The sequence below is a fragment of the Parasteatoda tepidariorum genome, chromosome 1 (genome assembly GCF_982258835.1).
Source record: "Parasteatoda tepidariorum strain Cologne lab strain chromosome 1, Ptep-v5.0, whole genome shotgun sequence".
Taxonomy (NCBI): Eukaryota; Metazoa; Arthropoda; class Arachnida; order Araneae; family Theridiidae; genus Parasteatoda; species Parasteatoda tepidariorum.
In genome coordinates, this window is record NC_141755.1 from 103,802,859 (window position 1) to 103,825,864 (window position 23,006).

At 28.2% G+C, this 23,006-nt stretch overlaps 1 protein-coding gene across 3 annotated transcripts in view; it reads left to right on the top strand.

Annotated features, from left to right (window-relative positions):
• The window catches only part of LOC107450370 (condensin-2 complex subunit G2), a 40,947-nt gene that overhangs the window by 12,244 nt on the left and 5,697 nt on the right, over window positions 1–23,006 (top strand). For all 3 annotated transcript variants that reach the window (XM_071179385.1, XM_016066138.3, XM_087149888.1), the window contains exons 7-20: window positions 2,614–2,708; window positions 5,388–5,469; window positions 5,546–5,629; window positions 5,720–5,812; window positions 5,899–6,024; window positions 6,806–6,901; window positions 6,983–7,066; window positions 9,236–9,388; window positions 13,557–13,776; window positions 16,600–16,931; window positions 19,436–19,513; window positions 20,770–21,018; window positions 22,533–22,676; window positions 22,758–22,865. In XM_071179385.1, the coding sequence (XP_071035486.1) occupies window positions 2,614–2,708; window positions 5,388–5,469; window positions 5,546–5,629; window positions 5,720–5,812; window positions 5,899–6,024; window positions 6,806–6,901; window positions 6,983–7,066; window positions 9,236–9,388; window positions 13,557–13,776; window positions 16,600–16,931; window positions 19,436–19,513; window positions 20,770–21,018; window positions 22,533–22,676; window positions 22,758–22,865 (1,944 nt within the window). The remainder of the gene's footprint in view (window positions 1–2,613; window positions 2,709–5,387; window positions 5,470–5,545; window positions 5,630–5,719; window positions 5,813–5,898; window positions 6,025–6,805; window positions 6,902–6,982; window positions 7,067–9,235; window positions 9,389–13,556; window positions 13,777–16,599; window positions 16,932–19,435; window positions 19,514–20,769; window positions 21,019–22,532; window positions 22,677–22,757; window positions 22,866–23,006) is intronic.

The window sequence follows — 23,006 nt, forward strand, 5'->3', positions numbered from 1 at the left end:
TATAATATATTTTTTAGATCAAATATGGAAATGAAGCAATCTGCAATCAAATATTTTTTCTTTTCAGTTTTTTGAATGCGATTTTCAGTACATCAATAATGTTGCCACTGCACTTAAAAACGCAAAAGAAAAGTTATGTAAACAAAGGTTGATCCAGATTTAATTTTTTAAGGCCAATTTTTGTTTTAAAAAATATATTTTTGTGAAAAATAGAGATATTTTTTGTGGAAATTTCTTAATGAGAAACATTCAGTTTTATCAATCAGTACAGGGTGTGTAGCGTTTTTAAAAAGTGCTTAAAGGTGCTTATTTTCGACTTTCGTTTTTTAAAAGCCCTTAAAGGTACCTTTTTCATTGGTTGTTTTTTAAAAGTGCTTAATTTTCCTTTTCCAAAGTGAAATTTTTTTCTTTACCCCATCAATTTTTGACTCTAATTATGCAAAAAGCATGGTTTTCGCAATGTTCTATTCAATGTTTTTATAAATCATTCAACCACAATCTATTTCGACATACCATCGGTCTGTAGCGTCTGAAAGTGCCAATCGTTTTATCAAATACTTGCGAATTCGAATACTGAGCTGGATTTGGTGGGGAGGATTCATGCATTTTGCAAGAGAGATAATCTTTTTAAATAATAGTTAAATTAATTATTTATAATTTTGAATAAAAAATTTTTTACATAATTGTGTAAAGTAATTATAAATTTAAAAAATTGAATGATTCACTCAATATTGAATGTATTTAAAATTGTGCATAAATTGTTTTTATGGTGGCTAATATAATCACGAAAAGAATTCTTTGCCAGAAACTAGTTATTTTATTATGATCATGTAACTATTTTGCATTTTCTTAACATATATATGTGAAGACAACATTGTAAAGGGAAAAAAATTATTAGTGCACATATCCTAATTATAATATTTTTTTAAAGTGCTTAAAAATATTTTTTAAGTGCTTAAAAGGTGCTTATTTTTTGTTGCAAAACTTGACAATAGATTTTTTATTTAGATTTTTTGTAAATATGCATGTGTTTTTCCAATTTTTTTTCTTTGCTTCCTACCTTTTTAGATGATGTTATTACGACATGTGAATTTTGAATTCAAGTTATTACTTTCTAATATGTTCGGTTCATGAATCATGATGATTCTATTGTAAATTCATGTCGCTTAATATAGTTTTTTCAGAAATTATTTATCATTTTTGTGGCCCTTTTTGCATGATTTTTTATATTCCAATGTTTTTATATTATATTTTATTTTCCAGTATTTTTATTTAATATTTTTATACCACAACCTTGAATTGAGTGCAGAATAAAATCTATTTTTAGGGATTCCCTCTAAATCTGCCAAACACGTAAGAATAGAATTTGAAAACCGTTATATGGTTGCTGATGTTTTGATTTCATTAAAATTCGTTATTATTTCTTACACTTTTTTTCCACCAAAACATTTGAATGCGTAAGGCTGAGAAAAAGGGCCTTGTCGTTTAATTTAATCGGTTAATAGCCAGTACATGGGTTCCTTAACTTTTCTAACACACTCAAGATACTCCCCTTTTTCATTGTTTGTTGGGAAGGTTGTAGGGGTGGGGTAACCACACTCTCCAGGCCATTTTCTAAATTTATCAATTTAAATTTACTTCAAGTACTAAAAATTTCTGGATAACCTACTAAAAATTTCCAGAATGAGATTTTCATCTAGAACCAGACCATAGAAATTGATAGTTTGCACTACATTTCTTCTTTTTTTTCCCTTTTTTTTTAAGTTTGGTTTGTTTATTTTACTATTACATCTTATATGTCACCTTATTTGAATTTAAAGGATCTACCAGATCATGACATATGTTAAGTCTGTAATTTTTGCAAGATAACACTGAAATATTACATAGAGAAATTTAGTTGGCAGAATTTTTTTTCTGTGTAGAATCAGCCAATAGCTTCTGTAAAGTTTCAATTGAAAGTAAATGAGAAAATAAACAGGGTGCATAGTGTTTTTAAAAAGTGTTCGAAGGTGCTTATTTTTAATTTACGTTTTCTAAAAGCACTTAAAGGTACTTTTTTATTGGAGGTTTCTAAAAAGTGCTTCATTTTCTATCTTTCAAGCTGAAATTTTTTTTCTTTGCCACATCGATTGTCATCATAACTTTGAAACAAAGCATGATTTTCAGTATTTTCTTTGCACTATTAATCAGAAACTAGTTATTTTATCATGATTATGTTAAGTCTCTAAAAATGTTTTTGCATTTTGTTGATTTTTATGTTTATAAATTAAGAACATTAACTATAGAAGGACAAAATTTTTATTGCTGCACATATTTTAATTATGATTTTTTTTATTTTATTGGAAAGTGATTAAAAATATTTTTTGAAGGCTTAAAAGGAGCTTATTTTTTGTTGAAAAATCTGGCTAAGCACCCTAATAAAGTTTAAATTCTTTGTTTCCTTCCTGGTTACCTACTTTTAAAATTCATTTTTTGTTATTCACCATTATAGTTTTCTAAAATCATTGCATAGGTACTTTAGGTATCCAATTTTGGAAGAGAGCAAAATTAAAATTGTTGTCTGTAAAAAATTTCTGCTTTTAAGTAATGAGTATGAAATTGTATATTTTATAGGGACAAAAGATCCTTTCTTTAGCTCTAACTCTTGATGTTGATCACATAGCAGACATTCATAATGCAATAAAGAAAAGGCTGTCTTCCTGCTCACTGTAAGTATAGCTATTTAACATGCTATTATTGATTTCTTTTAAAAAAATAATGTGCATGTACATAAATCAATTTTGTTAATATTTTTTTTTATTTACAGAACTGTTTTTAAGGCATCTTAAAAGTGCTTTATTCATTTTTGCATACTTTTTGATTTGATAAAGTTTGAATTTTAATATTTTTCTAACAGAATCAGAAGAAAAAAAAGTTCAATGAAATGAAAAAGTGAACTGTTTTTTTTAGCGTTTTCTAATTTATTTCTTATAGCTTTTATTTTTTATTATTTTATTAAACAGAGGTATAACGAGTACCCTGATTTCTCTGAGTGCATTACCTCACTTCTTATATTTTCTTTATAAGCTAGCAGATATACTGATACATAAACTTGGTTTTTATTTTTTTAGTTGATAGAATTAGAGTCTTCATAATACTTAAAATTTAAAAATTATACTTTTTATACCAAAAATCATTTTTTTTTAAATCGCATTCTACTCGACTAAGCAGAAAAAAATACTTAGTAAATATTTCCTTTCTTGTCCGTGTAGCAGGGTTGGGTTTTTGACGTCAAAAAGTGGTTTTTGACATGACAAGGGTATAATACTGGTTTAAACCGTCAAAAACCCGTCAAAAATGTCAAAAACTAAAGTTTGCCAAAAAAAAATATATAAGCTACAAAACTACCAACAGTTGCCATGCATTACATTGAAATTTAATTATACTATAGGTAATCAGCAGGTTTTAAAATATTTTTTAATTAAAATTAAGGTAAAATAACACATTTAAAATCTCAGAAATTTATATTCAAATGCATGTGCAGAAAAATTTTGCACAAAATTTTTTTAAATATTTATATTTTGAAAAAAAAAATTTTTTTTTTGATGCTTAAGAAAATTAAAAGTTTATTACTATGCATTTTTGACATATAAGGAACATATAACTAATATTTATAAGGAACTTACAAGTTATGTTGTATAAATACAAACTTGATACAAGTGTATGAAAAAAAAATTTAATGTTATACCGAATATCTTTATTATCCAGTATGTTAATTTGAATTTAAAAGTAGTTATATTTGGGAATAATGATAAATATAATTCATATTGTTTATTATATTTATTTATAATTATTACACTTATCATTTTAAAACAATTTTTACCTCTTAATTTTTTTCCCCCACTTGTATTAAGAATACAAATAATGCATATCTTGAAAGCAAAAAGTAATTATTCAACAGCTGAATATTTAGATATTCAACAAAACTATGTATATAGTATTCAGCAAAATGAAATTCACAAGTATTTGGATAAACTAAATTTTCAGCATAGTAAATGAATAGGCTGAATATACTGTAAATCAACACTAACTACTCTGTGTATTTAACAGAAAGCACTTAAATTTGTATTGTCTTAAGTTAAAAAGATTATTAAGAAGATTTAAAAGAATATTAAAAAGATTTTTCTTTAAAAGATGTCTAATGTACAAAACTGCTAATGTTTATCTTTAAAAATGTCTAATTTTTAGTATAATCTATACTATACACTAAATTTGGTTATAAATAAATTTCTTAATAATATCACTGCAGATTTTCAATAACACATGAAAATGAATACATAATATTACAAAAGATGTGAGCTTTCAAAAGTACAAGATTTTGGTTACTATTCAAACTATAAGTGTTTCTTTAAAATTTTAAATTTATTTTTTCTAGAACATATTTAGAAACACTATCCTTTATAAAAAATATATAAATTTTATGTATTAATTAAATTTCACTTATGAATATAGGTTTTTGACATTTTCGACATTTTTGACAGTGAGGTTTTTGACGTGACGGTTTAAACCATGGTTTAAACTGTCAAAAACTGTCACATGTCAAAAACCTGCCAACCCTGCCGTGTAGCTATGTAAGATGCATAAATAAGTGCAAGTATAAAATTGTGCTTTTTGTACACAAAATTCTTATAATTTCTTTACTATTTATCTCGTGGATTTCTGTATTCTTTAATTTGATTCAGCATAAAACATTTCTTTAGAAATTTTATGTTACTTGTTATGATAGTGCCAGGATAGAAATGTAAAATGTGTACATAAGTATGTGTCAAAAGAAGTACTTTTTATACATAAAAACATTTAAAATTTTTGAATTATTTGTTCTATTGACCTTTGTGTATTCTTATTTAATTCAGTGTAAAAGAATACATAAAAAATACAAAGTTATTTAAGGAAACAAATTTTTGGTATTAATTTTTTTGAAGAAAAAGTCTAATTTCACTAGACTAAAACTGAATAATGTAGACAATGTTAAGTAATTAATTTAATGCTCTGAAAATTCCAAGTATGATGCATTTTGCATGATATTCTTAATTTCAGGCTTTATTTTCCACCCTCTGATATCGAACCAAAAAATTTTGATCTTTTTATGGTGGATAATATAATCTAGAAAAAGTAACTAGTTATTTTATCATATCATGTAAAGTCCTAAAAGTTATTTTACATTTTGTTAATGTATATGGTGCTTAAAAATATTTTTTGAGTTCTTAAAAAGTACTTAAAAGGAGCTTATTTTTTGTTGAAAGATTTGACTAGGCACCCTTTATTTGTATCTTCTTTATTTGACTTAAATACTATTTATATAAATATATATAAACATACATATAAATGACATTTCCTTTTTGTAATAGAGCTCATGCCGCATTTTTTGGAAAAGTATATTATGAAGCCTGGTCTCACGCTGTTAAAACTGAGTCTCTAGACTTGAAAAATGTAACTATTCTTACTTTTTTCAATTTTACGTTTTATTGTATGTCACATTTTCTTAAAAAAAACCATTTTTTTTCAGGCAATTGAAATAACATGCATACAAGATTTGGTTCTATTAGCTGTAACTGATAGAAGAAAATCCATTGTTTTATCTACACAAAAAGTAAATTCTTTTTTATCTTTTACTTTGAATAGAAAATAATTATAATTATTTATCTTTTTATTTATTTATTTAATTTTTTGTTCCTCAAAGGTTTTGGCACAGTTTCATTGTAAGAAGAAAGACATTGATGTATTAAAGATGCTCTATTCTCTGTATCATCCAATACTCTGGCTTCACTTAAAGGTATAATCCAAGTATTATTAGTTATAATAGAATGTAAGAAAGTTTCAAAAAATGATATTTATGGAAATGAATTATTATTTTTATAGAATCCGGATGGTCTTATTCGTGCTAATGCAGCTCAACTTTTTCTGGCAGTCTTCCCGTTGGAGAATCCTGACTTGGATCTTGTCTCTTCTGACCAGGAATTAAATGATCAAATGTTGATGATAAAAGTTAGCTCATATATTACACTGCTTTAAATAAATAGTTTTATTTTTTGCTCGTATTAAAAGGTTCATAATCCTAGTCAAAATTACCAGAATATCTAGATCAACATAGACAGGGGAAGGGGGTTTTATTGATTAGAATTCAAAAATTAAAAGAAAGAAAATGTTTTTCAACGTGGTGCGTAGCGTTTTTAAAAAAGTTCTTATTTTCATTTTTTAAAAGCCTTTAAATGTTATTTTCCCTTTTCGAAAATGGGATTTCTTTTTCTTCACCATGACGATTTTCGCCTCGTATTACGTAAAAGCGTGCTTTTCACTTTTCTGTTCAACGTTTTCACAATTCACTCCATCATAATCTATTTTGGTGAAATGTATCTTGATTGAATGAATATATATTTTGAATAAATACTTGGAAGTTCGCATGTGTGTCTACTGAGCTGGGTTCTTTGAGATTTTTGCACAATCATGTGCAACTCAAACATTTCACCAAACAAACATTTTGCAAGATATTCTCAATTTCAGGCTTCATTTTCCCTATGAAATTGAACCGAAAAATCTCTTGATCATTTATAATGGCTAATGTAATAAAAAAAAAACGTTCTTTGTCAGAAACTAGCTATTTTATCATAGTCATGTAAAGTCTTTGAAAATTATTTTGAATTTTGTTAATGTATATAGTGCTTAAAAGGTGCTTATTTTCTGTTAAAGATTTGACTATGCACTCTGTTATTGTTTTTTTTTTTTTTTTTTTTGTATGCAGGTGAATATATTGTTTTTTTTTCTTCAGGAATTACTTGTTGATGACTATCCAATTGTTCGATGCAGCGCCATTGTTGGACTTTGCCTTGCAATGAGTGTCCATTGGGAGCTGTTTCCTGAAGAAGTATGTAAACTTTCATAGAAATTCAACAACAAAAAGAACTTCATTTTCCAAAAAATTATATTTTTTTGTGATTTTTTTTAGATGCTTAAAACGTATTTCAAAATACTTGTTCAAGATCTAAGTTGTGATTCCTCATCTTCTGACGTTCGTTGTGCCGTTGCGAAGGTATTAAGAACTATTTTTATAAAATTTTCATTAATAAAAATGCTTGTTTCGTGATATATGTAATCTTTACTGTATCAGATCTCCAAACACTTTTTTTATTATTTCCTACCAAGAAATTCCAGTGTTTTGATTTTTTTTTAAAGAAAGTTTGCAACTGAGTGAGAGGGAACAAAATAAAAACTAAACATTTATCATTAAAAAGGATTTAAAAATGACAAATTGCATTTCGTTAAAAATTGCATTTCGAGTTCTGACTGAATATTTTTGTAATGCAAGGCTGCCTATATTAAGTGACCTACATTGAAAGATGTGTGCAATGTAATTAACTTTCGGGGATCCTATGCTACCACTGTCACCAGTTTTTTCTGAAGACTATGTTCACTTTGTTATAGGTTAAATCAGGGTTGCTTCTCCACAGGGAGAATAAGGGAAACCTGAAAAATACAGGGAATTTCAAAATCACCTAACATAACAGGGAATTTTGAGTTTTTCCTTGCAAACTGGAAATTTTAATTCGTTTTTTTGTCTTTCAAAAGTGGTGACTACTCAAGGTGCAATCTATAGGATATTTTTGGATGATATTTCAAGTATACTAAGCTATTTCATTTACTATAGCATTATTTATTTTAAGTATATCCAGCTGTTTCTTTTCCAACTGCATAGCTGGACTAATATAGGTCACTCAAGAACACAATGATTGTGTTTCCTCTTAATATATTGTGTATAATATGTACAGGGAATTTTTTTTCCAGATTTGAGTGACAACCCTGTAAATGGCCTTTAATTATCTTGAATACTTTTACTTAAGAAAAATTTAATACTGTGTGAGTCTACAAGTGCTTGGATTGGTGCCAGGATGTAGAACACAATGTTTCTTGTTTAGTTGTTCATCTTTTTTTTCTTCTTTTTTTTTTAATTACTGCTTAGCATTTTGTTTCTTGCAGATTATTTTTAGTGGGACTACTGTAGCTTCGCAATCGCTGTGCATTACCCAGTATTGAGCACTGTCTATAAAGAAAATTCAAATCTGCATCTGACTTGCGCCAACCATAGTGCTGATGTGAAATATCCTCCGTGGTAGATGGATCATGGGTTAGAGTCCCTTAGCTTTCAGGGTAACCGTGGGAGGTTTTCGTGGTTTTGCTTCCCACTTAATTCAAATAAGGGATAGTTCCAAAAAGTCCTACATGAAGGCAAAATTTCTCCCAATACTTGACCCAGGAGTTTCCTTGTCTTCTGGATTGGGTTCAAAATTGCAAGGCTTCGGAGTTGAATAGTAGTAATAAACCCAGAAAAAAATTGGGTCGGCTGATCAACGATGGTTATAAAAAATAAAATATTAGGAAAATTACATATCATGAAGAGTTTCTTTGATTTGGTTCGCACAACTACCAACTGTTTCTATTAGTCGTATTATTTTAACCTTGTTCTAAAAAGCGTTTTTATGCCAAAATGTTCCAACCTTTCGCTATTTTAAAGCTTTTTTACTTCCATGGTGGTGAGCAACAGGGAAAATAAGTTTTCTATTTCTGGGAAATTGGGGAATTCATTCACTGGTCGGGGGAAATTATAAAAGAGTCCTTCAGTTCTTTCATTGAAGCGCGAAATTGCTTTCTAACTCCCTCTGATTGTGTACCTATTTGTTCTACTCCACTGACCTTGATGCGGAACAGAAAGTTATCTATTCACATAATCACAAAATTGAAATGTGTTAATACAGAGGAGAAAAATATTCTTGCCACAATTTGTTGTAACTGATGTTTCTATCATTAGATTAAAAAAAAGCAGCTGACAATATTTTGAAAATATTATAATATTTTCATTCATTTAAATATTTCAAGAATTTGTGCTGTTATTTCCAATTATTTTTCTTTTATTTACCTGTTTACAACTTGCAATGCCATCTGTTGGAAAGTTTTTGAATTAAAGCAAAAAATGATAAAAATTTATGACCTGTCACACAAATTTGCCGCCAGCATTTTTATTTATTTTTTAACCTTAACTATCAAAATTTCCTATGGAATATTGCAAGCATATGATTTGTCTGTATTTTTACAGAGTTCAATTAGTTTTGACAAGGATTTAGGTTTTATTACGTGTAAAGGATTACAACTTTTGTTATTATGTTCATTGTTTGAAATTTTTTTAACACTTGTGTGAAATTTTCAGGGTTTTAAAGGGCTGCTTGAGAATCCTTTGACTGTGCCTACTTTGCAGAACATCTTACCAAAGTTGAAAAACCTGTTTGATGATATATCTAGCCTTGTTAGAGTGGCTTTCTGTCAATTGCTGCTATGTGTGAAAAGAATTTGGGGCATTAGAGTAAGCGTCTTTATATATGTATATTTGTCTGTGTGTACTCTGGGCTCTTGTTAAAGCACCTGTATTTAAATTGAATGATCAATACTTACAGTCTCATGATTCCTCTCACTTCCTAATATGGTAATGAGCATTGTGAACGATCCATAGTACTCACTGGATAATCAGGATAAACTGCTTTGTGTTACTGAAAATATTCTAGAATTGAGTAGTATTGTAAGATCAAAACTATCTCAGAATCTATGTAATAGGTGTTAATATAGCTGGTTCTTTTTCGTAAGGAGAACAGTAAAAACAATCAAATTATCCAAAATTTGAATTAACTAAATCCTGTTTTTCTTATCTCTCTTACAATGTAAGTTTTTATTCCCCCCAAAAAATAGTCATTAAGTCACTTACCAAGCTAATCACAATGTTCAAAGATTAAAAATGTGATGAAATTAAAAGGGATAAATTTATTTTAGCATATTTCTAATCACAATGTTTTAAACATGGCTGCAATCTCTCTCTCTCTCTCTCTCTTTTTTTTTTTTTTTTTTTTTTTTTTTTTTTTTTTTTTTTAAATAAGTTTTTAATCAAAATTGACTAGCACCGAAAAACCCATTTTAGGTATTCAACTAAGTAAAAATTGGCACTTTCAATGAAAATTTTGTATTTTTTTTTATTTATTATTATCTGTTTTTAAATTTAAATTCATGAGGGAATGAATTTATTTAAATTCATTAAATTTTAATTCATTCCCCCCCCCTCTCAAATTTATGTTATTTTAGTTCTGATTCAGGGCTCCCTCGATCTTAAAAGTCCTTAAAAACTGCTTAATTTTTATTTTGGAAAATAAGGGCCCTTTAAAGTACTTAATTTTCGTTCAAGGTTTTAGCATCACTATGGTTGATAGGAATAATTTTTCAGTTAAATTTTTTTAAACAAAATGTCGTTCTTCTATCACTTATAACTAGACCGTGCATCGAGGATTAAAGCATTTTTGTGAGACAAAAATTAATGTGTGTGGGGGGAGCTACAGGCAAGGGGAAGAAAGCATGTCCTATCATTAATATATTGGTTCTTTAGTTAATATATTCTGCCCTTTGCCTAGAATGATACCCTTTGAGGATAATAAAAAATACAAATCATGAAATCCGTTGTCGAAAAAAAGGTCAACGACGAAATCACGCGAATTGAACTGCTCAAAAAGGGATAATTCAAGTGCGTGTTTCGTTTCAATATTAGGTTGTAGTAATAAATAATATTGTATAAAATATACCGGATTTAAAAACTAACTCTGGAGAAATCAATAGCAATAACTGCCAAAAATTCGATAGAATCATTACCTTAAAAATTAAATGCATGATTGGAATATTGTTTGAAATATATCTGGATATTTAATACCCATGTGAAAATTAATATCAGTAACTACCGAAAATTAAATCGAATCATTATATCCATTTACGATACTATTGAATACACAATTCAATTCACGTGTTCAATTTACGATAAATTGAACGCGTCAAAAAGTGATTATCTAAATGCATGATTCAAATATTACGTGTAAATTTCTGTAGAAAAATTTTTTTTATTGCTTTTCAAAAGAAAAATTATTCTGCAAAAACTGTAATATTCTGCGACAATGTTGCCCTGTCGCTGCGATTCTGCCACGGGGCTTATAGGAATTAAGCAAAATGCTGAGAAAGGAAATATCAGAATTTTTTTTTTTTTTTTAACTAGAATCCATAACAAAAGCTATTTTCTAAAATCTCGAAGAATTAAATAAATTTGTATGATATTTCAATGTGTAATAAGTAACTGTAAATTTATAGAAGGCATAAAATTTTTTTAAAATTCATGATTATACTAAAAATTAAACAGATTTGTAAGGAACAGGGTTTGAAAGATCCCACCCCACCTAGATTTTTTATCGAAAACCTGGGGTTTTGATGTAATTTTTTTTCCCTGAGTACTAAATAAGATAGTATGATTTGCTTCTAACAGGAAAGTTAAATATTTGGTAACTATTTTTAATTTATTTTGTTGCAATGTAATTTTTTTTTTTTTTAAATTTTAGATTGTTACGCTATTAATATTATTTCTTAAGGATAAACAGATTGCTGCATCAAGCTTTAAATCTACTCAACTAAAAGATCCTTAGATTTTAATAGTTATTTTATTCAGTTAACATTGCAACTTAATATACTGTTTTTAATTTTTGTTCAATGTTTGGTTGCTTGAAAATTAGTCATGTTTTTTGCTAAAATGTTTAGTTACATTATGTAAAGTTAATTCCTAATAACAGGTTTGCCTGGAAATGATTTTGTTCAAGTTCATCATAAAAGTAAATATAACAAATTTGCTGGTCTTGTAGTGAAATATTAAAACAAGTTGAAATAATTTTCTCAGTGTTTTTGACAAATTTCTTTATTTAATCTTTTTTTTTTTTAATATAGATGGAAAAAAATTTCAAATCTTCATTTCTGCACTGAATTTTACAATTCAATTTCAATGAAATCATTAAAAGTGAAATGCAGATTAAAGTTATATATTTTAACTTTTCCAATCTGACTGATATTAACTTTTAACAATTTTAAAATGTTTTTTTTTTTAATTGACCCGGGTTTGCAAAAATTGCCTGGTAATTCTTTGGCAAGTAATTCTTTATATCAGTGCTCGCATTATAATAAAATTGTTTATTATTATTTTTTTTATTCAAATTTTTTTAGGAAGGTAAATAATTTACATTGTCACTGGTGGCATATATATATTCGATGATAAACAATCATGTTATTTTTAAAGTCCTTAATTTTTCAAAAAAGTACTTAATTTTTGCTTCATGGAAAGAGTGGGAACCCTAATTTTTAGAAATCAAGTTACAGCTCTTTTTTCATACACTGACAGACGAAACTGAAACCGGAAGTAAACTCCCTAAAACAAAACTATAGTGTTTTTTGGTATTCTTTGAATATTTATTTTTTTTATAAAATTATCATTTTTAAAACAAATATAATGCATTTTCAGAAATTAGGTTTTGAATAATTAATATTTTTATTGTCTTAGTTTTTTTTTTTTTTTTTTTGCATTTTCTGAAAAATGTTGATTTTGGGAAACTTCTTTATGCTAGCATACATTACAAAAAAAGTTTTGTGTAGAATTCTTTGAAGCTTTTTATATAGATTTAAAAAAAAAACTAATATTCAGCAATATATTTGGCTCTATTTCATTGTATAATTGAATTTTTTTTAAAATTTTAATTCAAAACATATGTAACCACTTTATTGATCTTGAAAAAAATTATTTCGATATTTATTACAAATTGTTGTAGAGCTGTAGCATGACTTGAGAAAATTGCAGTTTTTAAACTCAAGTTTGTCCTTATTTCAAAAAAAAGTTTATTAAAAAATTTTTAAATTTATATTTTAGGATCCCTGCTCATCAAAAATAAAATTAAAATTGTATCCAAGGCAGTCGTGTACCTTAAGAAGCTTTTCACAATGCAAGAATAAACGTTTTAAACAATGAAATATTTTATACGGGTAGTCTTAAGTTATTTCTATAAATAAATCACGAATGTCTTGTTATCGTGCACAATTTGAGCTGTACTTATTAAAATTTAACTTAAATATTTACTGGCTTAAGCTAATAACTAAGCTAATCTACGGCAAATTCAAATTCTTTTAATTTGTTTCAAATTTAATTTTTTTTAATTAAGTAAAATTTCATTTCTAAAAATGACGAATATTACTCAAAACCACTTAGAACCTTTTCCAAGATTCTAGAAGTGATTGCGATAATAATTTTCTTCCTAAAAACTTTTTTCGGAATTTTTCAACCTATCAGGATAATAATTTTCTTCCTAAAAACTTTTTTCGGGATTTTTCAAGGGAAAATTGGCAGCCCGAAAAAGCTTTTTGTAATATGTAACAATAACAAAAATGTTGAATATCCTCACATATCTAGAAGATTTACTGTGAATCAGCTGTTTAAAAATCTTCTCCAAAAATGATGAATGTAATTGTTGGCAACTGTGGTCACCATTTTATATCCCTCATAATTTTTTGTCTCCATTTTATTATCTGGTATGAAACTAGTAATTTATTATGCTGAAATTCCAAGAACAATAATAGTTACTTTTTTACTAAAAAAAAGTGTTTTCATAATCAAGTATTATTTTAATCCATTCCAGTACTATGACATAGTGCCTTTGAGTCACCTCTTGGCCCGTATGGAAGAAGACCCGGCCGTCTCTAAGCTCATCGTAAATTTAATTCACAACAGCTATTTTCCTAAAAATGAGCATCCTAATGTCTGGATGTGTAGATGTGCTGAGATGATTAAATCAAATCGGGAATCGTCCAGAGAATTTTTTCGCCATATTCCTCGTTACATCGGTGTTGATGCCGGAGGTAAATATTTCTTTCTTATTCCATACTGAACTTAATTTCTTTAAGAAATCAACTTGTTTTTAACAGAAGTTGCTTTTATTTTTCGATCTAAATGTAATAATATTATTTTTTTTAAAATCGAAACACTTCTCCAGACGCGCTAAAGTATCAGGTTTAAGCCGGAATTTCTAGACTTCTTATTATTTTAGTTACGTCCGAATTTAACTCAAAAATCTCCAGATTCTTTTTTTCTTTAACAAAATAATCCCATTGGAGTTCATTGCTTTTTATAAAATATCATTAAAGGAAAACATTAGAACCCTCAGTCAACGTTTTAAAACAAGTTTTAAAAATATTCTTTAAAAAAATGAGCAAGAAAAAATATTCCTCACTCAACTATCAAAAAAATTAATCAAAAGGGAACAAAAAAAGGTGGCAATTTAAAGAGTTTATTGACGGTTAAACCAAAAAACAAGAACCATGGTTCCTTGTTTTGAGCAAAACTTGAGTGATATATTTTTAGGAAAAGTAAAATTTTACACTTAAAATTCTTTTAAGGACTAAAAAAAAATTTATTAATTTAACTCCATTTAATTGCATTCTTAAGATTTGTGTCTTGTTATTAGCATTATTTATATCTATATTAAGAATTAAAAATTCCAAGAATATGTGTTATTTTAAGAAGCAATAATGAAAATTAAATTTGTATTGACATATTTTTATTTATTTTTTAAAATTTTCCTTTATAACTCTATGCTGTAGTTTTAGAAAATGTCTCCTGCTTTGGAAAGGCTGAAATCATCAGCTAACTCAGATGTTTTCATTATCTTGTTCTCACAGTTTGTCCTGATTTTTTTGATAAAAAAAAATTGTTTTTGTCCTTGTTAATTATTAGCTTTTTGTCTTGATTTTCCTAATTGTGCTCTGAAAACCCTGATTTCAGCAAATACAAATGTAGATTTTAATATCATTGATTTGTGGATTTTAAAATAGTCAAAATTTTTGTATTTTTGGTATAATTAATAATTGTAGTAAAAATTGGATAATTCTAACTTCGGGACCATCCACTTGATATATGGGCATGTAGTCTTACACACAGGATCAATTTTTTTCTAACATTATGAAAATTCAGTCATTTTATGAACATGAAATTCAATTAGCAATTTTACATGAACAAATTTTTAGGTGATAAATTGAGAGGTCGTGTGCTTATTTATTAATTTCAGCAGATGTAGTTAGAAATATTATTGATTTGTCTCTTTCAGAGTGCGTAGCATTTTTAAAAAGTGCTTAAAGGTGCTTATTTTAGATTTTCATTTTTTAAAAGAAAACAACATTCGTATGAAAACAACATTCGTTTTACACGATTCAAAATTTCGTGATTTTTGACAATTGTCAAAAACAATGCCAAAAGGTTTTTTTTTGTTTGACATGATGGTTAAAAGAAGATAAGATTGTAAATTTTCAAAAACTTTCCATCCCTGCCTAATTATGATAAAATGCTTAAAAATACTTTTTAGTGCTTAAAAGGTGCTTATTTTTGTTGAATAATTTGGGTATGCTTTGGGTCTCTGATATGATTTTAAGAATGATACATTCTAATCAATAATACAATAATTATATCATATAATTTTAATCTGGGGAATTGAAGGATTGTCCACTTTACTACTTTTGTACGAAACTGTTAAGCCGCATATTCATATGTTTTAAGTTTATTAAAACCCTACTTAAACCTTTTTCTCACATTTGGTACAAGTAATTTAGCATGCAAAAAGTTAAAATTATTTTATGGAAGCCAATCTCTAACATGATTACAAATAAATATAGTTTTTTAAAAAAATTTTAAGTAATTTGCGATGCAAAAAATGGTCTGGTTTTTTCCTTTGCCTTGTTCTTATGTTATTTACGTTTTCTGAGGATGTTTGTGGCTATCAGAAATCATTTGTGACTCAACCAAATCTAGCTATTAAAATTCTTTTGGCTGTGTAAGGCTAAAAACTTATGTTTTGTTAGAACTGATACACTCAGGGTATCTGTGCTCCTGGAAAGTCATGAATTTCAATATTGAACTAAAATTTGTCATGATATGTTATCATTTTAACTATTTTTTTTAAAAAAATCATGGAAAGTCATGGATTTAGGTCACCGAAATATCTAATTTTTAAAAGGGACCCCAATTTCATGATGTTTGAATATCTGAATTTGTAACAAAATCCCCACTCACCAGTCATATTTCATTAAAATATAAAATGTTTTTATCATGTTCTTTAAAAATTATGGTGTTTTTTCAAAAAATGAAAGAAAAAACATCATTTCTAGAGCGAAACATCAGTGATTTCAGAATTTTTGCTATTATATATTTTTATTTTATCAATTTAAAATTGTAGTTAAAGCAAGCCAGTCATTGTTTTTTTTTTTTTTTTTTTTTTTTAATTCCGAAATGAGAGCAGAAAAATCAGCAGTATTTCTTTCCTTTCCGAAGAACAAGAAAAGTATCTTTAGAATATAATTCTGCAGGAAAAAAAATTAATTGCTTTTGTATTTTTTCAGCTATTTTATTACTTTAACTCTTCCTTTACTCTGTTTTTTAAATTTAAAATCTATAAATATGAAGATGCAGAGTACAACAGTTTTAGTTACACCCTTCATTTCAATTAATGTTATTATAATGCTTTTTTAAATTTATTGTTCTGTTTTTTTTTTTTTTTTTTTTTTGGAGGAAATAGTAACTTTGTCAAGTCATGAAAAATTCTTGGAATTAGTCATGGAAAGTCTTTGAAAATCTAAAATGTAGCAGATACCCTTCGTTTTTATACTATCATTAATACATTGTTTTTTTTTCAGCTAAATTTATGGTACAAGTCGTCAAAGCTATTCATTTTTATGCCAAATCAAAGACGTCATCTGTGATGAATGCCTCCCAAACTTCAGCCCAACGAAAAAGTGCCTCTCAAAATTCGGCACAAAGAAAAACTGCCTCTCAAAAGAAATCAGTGCAAAAAAAGACTCAATCACAAAAGAAATCAGCATCACGGAAAAGAAATAACTCTTCATATTTGAATGAATCTGGTGATGCAGAAGCTTTGGAGTCTGCAATTGGTTTTCAAGATCCAAATATTGTGAGCGGTCTTTTAGATGCTGTCTCCGTCTTATGGCTTTCTTGTAATCTGGCTAAGGTTCGTTATATGCTTTGAATATTTATTTTTTTAATAAACCCTTTGCTCCCTGTTCACTCCTATCGCCCTCCATTGAAGTGAACTGGATTTGAATCTCCGCATTGACTGGTCGATCCGAATCCTGCACCCAGCTTGTTCTGACTATAGTGCTGACGTAAAATATCCTCAGTGGTAGGTGGACCATGGGTTACAAATCCCCTTGCTGTTGGACTAATCGGGGAAGATTTTCGTAGTTTTTCCTCTCCGTGTAATGCAAACGCCTGTTAGTTTCATCAAATTGTCCACCACGAAGGCACGATTTCTCCCAATACATGATCTAGAAGTTCCCTTGTCTTCTGTATTGGGTTCAAAACCACAAGGCTACGGAGTTGAACATTGTTAGTCGTAAACAGGAAATTGGGTTTGGATGTTCATCGATGATTATAAAATTATCACCCTTCATATTCATTATTGTTTTCCCTGAAATTGAAACAAATAAGTTTTTAAGTATAATTAATCAACAAAGAAAATTTTATCGATAGGATATATTTCTGAAGAAAAAAACATTTTGGTAATGAAAAAATGTATTATTCAACTTAAATAAAGAAAAATAATTATATTTTTAGTTTATGAGGGGCTCCGGAATTTTTCTGATGGAAAAACATTTTCGTGAAGAAGAGAAAAAAAATCTTGTAAACTCAGATATTTTAAATGTTTGAGGCTGTTTTGAATTATTTTCAGTGGTAGTGAACTAAAGCATAATTTTTTGAGAAACAAATTTTTTTTTTTTAATTTATTAAAAAAGAGCATTTGTCTATATGTCTGTATATCAGGGTTGCCACTTGACTGGGAGAATAGGGAAAGCCTGGAAAATACAGGGAATTTAAAAATCACCTAAAATAATAGGGAATTTAATTTTTTTTTTTTTCCTTTACAAACTGGAAATTTTGTTTCTTATTTTCTTCTTTTAAAAAATGGTTACCACTCAATGCGTAATCTATCGGATATTTAAGGATGATATTCTAACTATACTAAACTATTTCATTTACTGTAGCATAATAAGGACAGGGTGCGTAGCGTTTGTAAAAAGTACTTAAAGGTGCTTTTTTGGGGATTTCGTTTTTAAAAGCTTTTAAAGGTGCTTTTTTCAGCTGGCGTTTTTAAAAAGTGCTTTTTTTCACGAATAAATTTTTTTTTCCTTCAGTGATATCTGGTAGATCCCATGCATTTTACGAAAAATGGGGTGTTTGCTACGTAATTATTCACGCGGACTTCGTGTAGTACCCACGTTATGACTTGCGCATGCGCGCACACTTGAAACCGAAACCCGAGTGCTCCAATTCGGATAGAGAATATTAGATCCTTATGAAATCTTTTTCTTTTTAATTTTATTCTTGCTTATTTTATTTTACTTCTAACACTTTTTTGACGTAGGGGGTAAGGGTACTTTTGTTCTGAGTTCATGATCAAGTTGAATTCACTCGGTGATGTGGGAAAGTACTGATAGTTTCGATTTACAACCGTTTCTTTTTGGGTTTTTTTTAACGCTAAAACTGTTTATAAAAAGTTTTTGTTTTTCAATAATATCATTGATTGAATATGAATTTTTTGAGTGCTTGAAAATTTTTGTGAAGTGCTTGAAAAGTTTTTAAAAAGTGCTTATTTTTGATTTAAAGATTTGGCTACGCACCCTGAAGTATGTTCAGCTGTTCCCTTTTCTTTCTTTTTTTTCTCTAAGTTTTTCCAGCAATTAAAACTAGTATAGTTAGCTAATATAGCTCACACAAGAGGACAGTAATTATGTTTCCTCTCAACATATTGTGTATAATATGCACAGGGAATTTTTTTTCAAGATTTGAGTGACAACCCTGTATATCAGGATTCCCACAATCCTTAAAAGTACTTAAAAACTGCTTAATTTTTATTTTGGAAAATTAAACTTAACTTAATTTTGGTACAAGGTTTTTAAAAGTCCTTAATTTTTCTGCATCACTATTACCTGACAGGAACAATTTTTTCAGTCTTACAGAAATATTTTTTAAAAAAGTCATTCTTTTATCTCCTAGAATGAGACCATGCATTGAGGGTAGAGCATTTTAGAGAGACTAACTGTTTGGCATAACTTAATATTTAGCATGATTTGCCCACAACTGAATATGTGATGCGTGCCTAACAACGAAATATAAACCCTTTTGCAGAATCGTTTTAATTTTTGTCATTTTGCACATTTCCTTGTCATAAGTCAGTATGTACTTGTTGAATTACAAATATGTGTGATTTAACCTCTTTAGGCCCAAGGTATTCATGTTAATTTCAATAAGGTAAAAAGAGTTCTATATTAACTGCCAATTGCTTGTTCCTCCACCTTGTTTTACTAAATTTAAAATTTCTCATGAATCAGCACTTTCCTTTCCTCCTCAATTCACTGTTCCTTTCCTCCTCAATTCACTGTTTCACTTTAAATATGAAAAATTTGTGCAATATTTTTTTCTTCATATGATGCTTAACTTTTTTTTAATTAATAGCCAGAGAATAAAAATCAACTGAAGATGGTAGTTGGGAACCTTGCTAAATGGATGGAAGATCTTGTGATTCATTATAAGGTAAGAAAATTACATTTTAATACTCTTTTCTTTTTTATTTCTTCAGAACGGAAGACTTGTACCTTGATCGTGTGTAAATATTTACTAGCAGATAAATTTTGCATTAAGTATATTTAATTGATACCTTAACAGGTAAATTAAATAAAATGAGTGACAAATGAATTTTCAAAATAACTTTTATCATCTGGCTAAAAAATATAAAACAGCATATGACCTTTAAAATTAAAATATAATAAATATTCCAAAATTCCAATTTATTTTTGATCAAATATATTTATGCTTACTTTATTACACCTAAAAAAAAAAAGATAAGACACACCACTTTCTTTAAAATTTTCCAAACTCCTCCACTCCTAAACAAAATATGTTTCCTATTTGTTTTTTTTTTAGTTGTGACAAAAGTAAGAATTATTTTCTTCCTTTTTGTCCACTTCAAAAACACAAGGAAAAATATTTTAATATTGATCAAGTCTTGATAGATATTTGTTTGAAAAATCGTAACCCAAATAGTCGTAAACCTAAAATTGGGTTGGCAATTCAACTATAGTTATTAAATAAAATAGTTTAAGTAATTATAAATAGTGGTTTAAAAAATCTTCATTAGATTAAGATTTATATACATATTTTTTACTTTGCTTAATTTAAGTGCTTATATTATATCCAATTTGAATTCCTCTTTTCGACTTACATCAGTGTTTCCCTAACTTATCATTTGTGTACCCTTTCTAAATTTTTCGCAATACTGTGTACCTGTAATAAAAATAAAAAAATGAATGAGTTTTTTAAAAAATATGTTTATTTTTCTTTTTTGGTACAAAGTTTTATTAATAAGTTTATTTGCATCAGTAAGAAAGATGATATTGTTTTTGTTGTGATAACAAAAAAATTATACAAAAGTAAAAAATCCTAACTGGCTGTTAACTCTGCAAAAAATAGCCAATAGAAAAATACGACATCATAAATTTTCATGGCTAGCTTTGTTTTTAAATAAAAGTTTTTGAAATTTTCATTTGTTGCAAGATATTTCGCATAAGAACGTGCATCCCCGCTAAACTGTTCCCGTACCCCTGGAGGTACGCGAACCTCACTTTGGGTGACTTACATGATTATGCATAATGTATCCGAACTTTACTCATAGCCTAAAAAATGTTGCTAGTAAAATTTCCGCTATTTTATTTCTGCAATGGTGGTAGGTATGTGCCTGTATAACAAAGGTAATAAGCTTACGTTAAGTTAATATCATTGCTTATTTTTAGGACACTCCTGTTTGTTCATCTGTCTTTTATTTGGCCAGCCTCATGCCTCCTGAAAATGTTCCCAGCCTTGTGGAATTTTGTCATGAACAGCTGAGAGCAGCCAGCTCTAATGGGTTAGAGGAAGATTATTTTACGCTTTTGCAGTGCTTGTGTAACCAAAGAGAAGGTGGCACCCTTTTAGCTACATTAAAGGAATTGATTGAAGTTGAGTTTCAAAAGACTATCATTCAAGCACCCACTCCTAAACGAGTAAGTTTTTTTAAAAATGTAAAATTCCCAGGTTTTTATGACTTCGGACCCAAAACAGTTTACAAAATTACCAGTCCAATTATTACACAACCCCCACACCTCATAGCTGCCAAAACCCATGCCGACCAAATTTAATCCATGCTTGGAACTAATTTGTTTTCCTGCTTTCGCAGTAGAGTGAAAATTTTGAGGTTCTTGGTTGTTGAGTTCGAAGTAGTTTTATTTCGGCTGCTGATATTTGATGCAGGGTTTTCCTCCTCTGTGCTACGTGTGTTGAATTTGTACATCTGTACATTATAGTTCTCTCGACACTGCTAATTCTTATTTTTGTGCTTTCCTGTGTTTGCTCGTGCACATATTTGTATTTTGTTTACTTGTGTCTTTTTCATGTGGTGCATTGTAAGATTGTATGCACTGTGTATTTTAACGATGGAAGTCAATCGGGTAGACGAACACAAAGTGCGTACGATATTAAAAAAGATAAATTCAAGTTTGAGTGGTTTAATAAAACTGTCAAAGTGACTAAAGACTAAAACTGTTAGTAACAAACTATCAGAAGATATTGAGGTTAAAGTTAACGACTGTTTTAATTTAAAATGATTGGTTTAAAACTAATTTAAAATGATGATTATTAAGCCTTACTATGCTGTAATGTATGTTCTAATGTATGTAAATTCTAACAATTATTTGTTATCATTTGCTTTTATTCTTAAGAAAATGGTGATTTAAAGTTACAAAAAAGAATTTCAAATTACACATGGTGCTTAACGTTTTTGATAAGTGCTTAAAGGTGCTTATTTTCGATATTTATTTTTTAAAAGCCCTTAAGGGTGCTTTTTTCATTGGGTATTTTTTAAAAGTGCTTAATTTTTCCTTTTCGAAAAAGAGATTTTATTTCTTTATCATGTCTGTTTTTACTGCGTATTATGCAAAAGCGTGGTTTTCACATTGTTCTATTCAACCTCATTCACAATTCATTCAACCACAATCCGTTTTGCCACGCTGTCAGTTCGTAACATATGATAGCGCCAATCATTTTACATGTTTAATGAAATGCTTGCGAGTCTGCGTGCGTGTCTACTGAGCTGGGCTTGGTGAGATTATTGCACTCTCGTTTGCAACTCGACTGCATTTTGCAAGTCATTCACCATTTCATGCTTCATTTTCCACCCTCTGAAATTGAACTAAAAAAATTTTCGATCATTTTTTAATGGCTAATATAATCAATGAAAGAGTTCGTAGTCAAAAGCTAGTTATTTTATCATGATTGTGTAAAGTCTTTGAAAAAAAAAATTTGCATTTTGTTAATGTATATGGTGCTTAAAAATATTTTTAAGTGCTTAAAAAGTATTTAAAAGGTGCTTATTTTTTTTTTGAAAGATTTGGCTTACAGTAACAAAATCAGTAATTTAGAAACAAAATTAATGATTGTATTATATTTTGTAATTACTTTAAGAAAGCTCTCTCAAATAAAATGAAAACAATAATATATGAATCATGCCTTTTCTTTGCAGAGGAAAAAATCAAATAATACTTCATCCATACTTGGACTTGAATTGGTCAACGAAATATTGAACACTAGAGCCTGTCAGAAAATTATTTTGGCTCAGCATAGTGAAGAATTAAAGTCATTCTTAGAATTATTCAATCATTTGAAAGTAAGTCTTGTTTTTTATTTTTTATTATTTATGCTAAACATGAAACAACTATTTTGTTAAATATGATGCTTATTTTTTCAGGTAAAAATAGAGGCTTTGTTAACTGCAGAAATAAGTGAGCAAGAAGCAGATTTCGTCCTTAGTTTACTTTTAGCTTTGTCCAAAATTTCTATGCTTCTACAAAGCGAGGTAGGAATTGCTTGTCTTATCAAACATATCTAACTTTTTTGTTTCTATTGATATTAGGCAAATTCTATCAAAAATATGATAGAAATTTAATATTTGATAATTCTTTAAAAAATAATTTTGAATTTAAACAGAATATATTGG